Source organism: Triticum aestivum, unplaced genomic scaffold, assembly GCF_018294505.1.
Source record: "Triticum aestivum cultivar Chinese Spring unplaced genomic scaffold, IWGSC CS RefSeq v2.1 scaffold17529, whole genome shotgun sequence".
Taxonomy (NCBI): Eukaryota; Viridiplantae; Streptophyta; class Magnoliopsida; order Poales; family Poaceae; genus Triticum; species Triticum aestivum.
The window spans coordinates 7,736-11,768 of NW_025229114.1; the positions used below are offsets into that span (position 1 = coordinate 7,736).

The 4,033-nt window shown below is 46.6% G+C and overlaps 1 protein-coding gene across 1 annotated transcript in view; it reads right to left on the reverse strand.

Moving 5' to 3' along the window:
- Positions 1–282: 282 nt before the first annotated feature.
- Positions 283–4,033, reverse strand: part of LOC123174844 (wall-associated receptor kinase 5) — a 13,648-nt gene continuing 9,897 nt past the window's right edge. Inside the window, exon 4 of the mRNA XM_044590096.1 lies at positions 283–402. Within this exon, the coding sequence (XP_044446031.1) occupies positions 283–402 (120 nt within the window). The remainder of the gene's footprint in view (positions 403–4,033) is intronic.

The following is a 4,033-nucleotide window of genomic DNA, read 5'->3' on the forward strand; positions in this document are numbered from 1 at the left end:
CTTAAAATACAAGGTTACTAAATGAGTTAAATAACATAATTTCTTGGAACCAAGGGAGACCTCCCGAGCTTCTATGTGGAAGATTTTGTTCACAACGGCAATATAAACATAAGTGTTGGCCCATCCATAGTTACATATCTTATTTGACGGAACATATATACATACAGGTTGTTTAAACTAGAATACACAAACAGGTTGCGACTAATGGCATTCAGTCAAATTGAGAAGGCGCTTTGCTATGTTTGTCATCGATGGTCTTTGATCCACATCAAGGCTAAGACATTAAACAACGATCCCTGCCAAACTATCAAGAACCTCCAAATCTTCGGCTACTGCAATATTCTTGTCAAATAACTGAGTTGCTTTCTTCTCCTTTTTGTATGCTTCAAGGAAATTGGTCACACTGGTAGAAAAAAGCCCTTTAGTCCCGGTTCGCAACAGCCTTTAGTCCCGGCTGTGCAACCGGGACTAAATAAGCGCGACTAAAGACTCCCCCCCCTTTAGCCGCGGCTCTTACGGACCGCGACAAAAGCCTTTAGTCCCGGTTCTTGTGGCTGACCGGGACCAAAGGCCCGCCACGTGGGCGCCCGTGGTCCGTCGGGGCCGAGGACCTTTAGTCCCGGCTCTCGTGGCCAACCGGGACTAAAGGCCTCCTCCGCAGGTTTAGGGTTTTAGCCCCCCTAAACCTGGTTTCTTTTTAATTTGTAGTGTTTTATTTGTTTTATATTTTATTTTGTGTTTTATTTTATTTTGGATGAAGTTTCAGTACACATATTCTACGCTTCTATATACATGCATATGAAATTTCAAACAAGAAGAATTCAAGAGGAATATATAATATATATTCAATCTCGGGTGACCATATACAACTTCGAACAAGTTTCCATACACAATTAGGATGGATGACCATATACAACTTCGAACAAGTTTCAACCTCGGGTATGCATATAAATTTCTTCGTCCTCGGTATAGTGTTGTCCTTTAGGATTGATGACTTCCCTCATGAAAAATCCTGCTAATTCTTCTTGAATTGGTCGGAAGCGAGCTTCTGGACGAAGCCTCCTCCGCAAGTTATCCGTCGCGTTCCGCACGCTAGCTGATGCCTTCCGCTCAGTGGTTTGTCTCCGGATGTTCTCACAAACATAGTATCCACATAGATCGGTCCCCGATGGCTGCTTATCCACATTAACTAACTTTCTGAAATCTAGCTCATGTTTGAATTCATCGACAGTTTCTTCTGAGAACCGTCTCCAAACCCTACAGGGCAAAGAAAATTAAATGAATAAGGGATTTATTAGTTAGTTGATATTAGGAAATGAAGAGACCGATCGATATAGAGCTCAAATGATTGAAAATAATTACTTTTGCAGCATTTTTCTCATGTCGGCCCAACGCTTTGGATCCGAATCCTTAGAGTCCATCATTAGAACTGTGGAGGTGTGAAGTTCAATATTTAGCAGAATCCAGTGGAACCTGCGGACACGTTACATGCACAGTCATGCATAACTCATCGATTAGACATACCATGCATGGAGTAAACAAAATAGAATGGGCACAAGAGAGAAACACTCACCCAAAATGGTAAGGAAATAGAATATGACTTTTGAGTTGATGCTTTTTAAGAAACTTGTACAGGTCTTTCTCCATGTCTTTGGGGTGATGTTCTAACACATGTCCATTAACGATATGTGGGTCAATGAACCCAACATCATGGATATTTCTTATTTTGCATTCCCAAATCTTCAATCTGCATAATAGCGTACGCAACAATATAGTTAGGACAATATATATATATATAGTGCAGGCAATGAAGAACGAGATGAGGTAGAAATAAATCACTTACAGAACGTAGCAACTCAGCATAGATTTGTCGAGGGCGCGCAGATTGAACAGCTGGAATAATTCACTCATATGAACTTCTACAGAGTACCGTTTGATGTGATCCTCATGTGTAACATCCGCATAAACATATTCTTTGTCGGCCCATGTTATGAATTGCTTGTACCAACGTAGCAGATTTCGCATTTGTGTTGGTAGACTATTTTCCTTCTCAGGCTCGACGAGAGGCCCCTTCCGCACATATTGTAATGTTATCTCACCTGCAGGCGCATCCTCAAGGTCTAAGAAGGCACGAACAGTCAAACCCATCTCGGACGCTTGTTTCATGGCAGCCGCTACAGTCAATCCAAGTGATGCCGCAGCTGCTATGATCTCGGGGTCCTCTTCCGGACCGGCTTTCACTATGAGCGGGGGGATCGATTGTTTCTTCTGCATCCCGAGCTGGTCAACTTGTTTCCCGCTTTTTTTACTTTCTTCCTCCTTCAATATTTTTGCTTGCCTACGAAGTTCATGTCCATAGTCGTCAGGCATATTCAGCTCGGCTTGGGACGGTGTCGTCAAAAAATTCTTAGCCCACTTCTTTTGCTTCTCAGTGAATACTTGCTTGGGCTCAGGCACTTTTTTCGCCTTCATATCCGCCTTCCATTTCTCATAATCAGTAGACGCGGCCAATGTGAGGTCAGCTTCACTAAGTTCCCCAGGCCTTGGGAGGAGAGGCTTCAGCGACGGCTCCGGTACCCTTGTGGTCTTAGGTACATAAGGGTCCGGGTTAATAGTCCAGGAGCAGGTTTCCTTGCTGTCCGCCTGCTTCTGCTTCTTTGCCGGAGGTGGATTGGGGGGCGTCGTACCCGCCGAAGGAGGATTGGGGGGCGTCGTACCCGCCGGAGGTTGTGGATCGGGGGACGGCGTCGAATGGCGTGAAGGAGGTGTAGGTGAACCACCACGACCACCACCACCGCCACCACCGCCACCACCACCACCACCATCGGAGGGGGGTGGACTTGCTAGCCTTGGCGCCTCGTCTGGAAACACTATGTACTTCTTTTTCCATAGAATGAACTGGCGCTTGACATCTCCAAGTCTGCTATCCCCTTCGGGTGTAGGTTTGTCAATCTCCAGGTCCTCAAACCCTTGGACTATGTCTTCCACCGTGACACAAGCATAGCCATATGGAATGGGGTTGTTGTGGTGGAGTGCTCCAGGTTTACAGGGTAAAGCACTGCCGCTAGCTACCTTCGTGGAAACGTTCCCCACGGGATAATGCAGATCACAGTCTTTCATCTTCTTTACATCATCCACGGGGTAGTGAGGCTCCGGTGCACGAATCTCGATCATCGGTGCACTAGCACCAGGCGGGGCATCCGTGGAAGCCACGCTGCTTCTCCGCTGCTGGCTTCCGCAATCCGCTTCATGATCTTCATGCGGCCCTGCAGCCGATTTTTCTTTCAATAGTTCATGCACGTTCTGCTTCAACTCATGGAGTTCTGATGCAAACTTCGTCATAAGATCTGCATCCCGGTCCGTCTTTCTCTTACGGCTTCTGTAACCGTACGGGTCATTGTCTTGGGAAAACCCTACTTTCCACGAAACTTTGCCTTTGCCTCGTACACGTCCTCCGTGTTCATCATTCCCGAGGGCTAAAGTCAGTGCGTCTTTCTCTCTGTTGAACTTGATCAAGCCCGCTTGAGCTTGGGTCATTGCGTCAATAAGGGCTTGGGTCGGAGCAAAGCGTCGATGCCGGTGAACACACACCCCTGTCTCCGGGTCTAGCGATCCCCATGCCCGTACCACCAGCTTTTGGCCCTTGGGTCCCATCCCTCTGTACCTAGAGGGATTCCTCGCACCCTCAGGTCCTCCTCCATCTTCTGCCACCTAGGGTCCGCAAGGCGGTATCCTCCTGGCCCCATAATATGATGGTACTTTTTCTTAGCCGCATTATCCTTATTTTTTTCGATATTTCCTTGAAATGGTCCGATTGCTTTTGCCTCACAAATTCTGGCCAATCATCTTTCAGTTTCTCATATTGTCCATTGAAATCCGGAGTCTTGCCCTTGTTGACATAGTCACGGGTTAAATTTTTCTTGAAGTTCCGGAATGCATCGGCCATCTTCTGAAGAGCGAACTCTTTAACTAGCCTCCTCCTCTGACGTCCACCCGGAACCTCGTTACCGAATTCATCGACTTTGTTGTATTC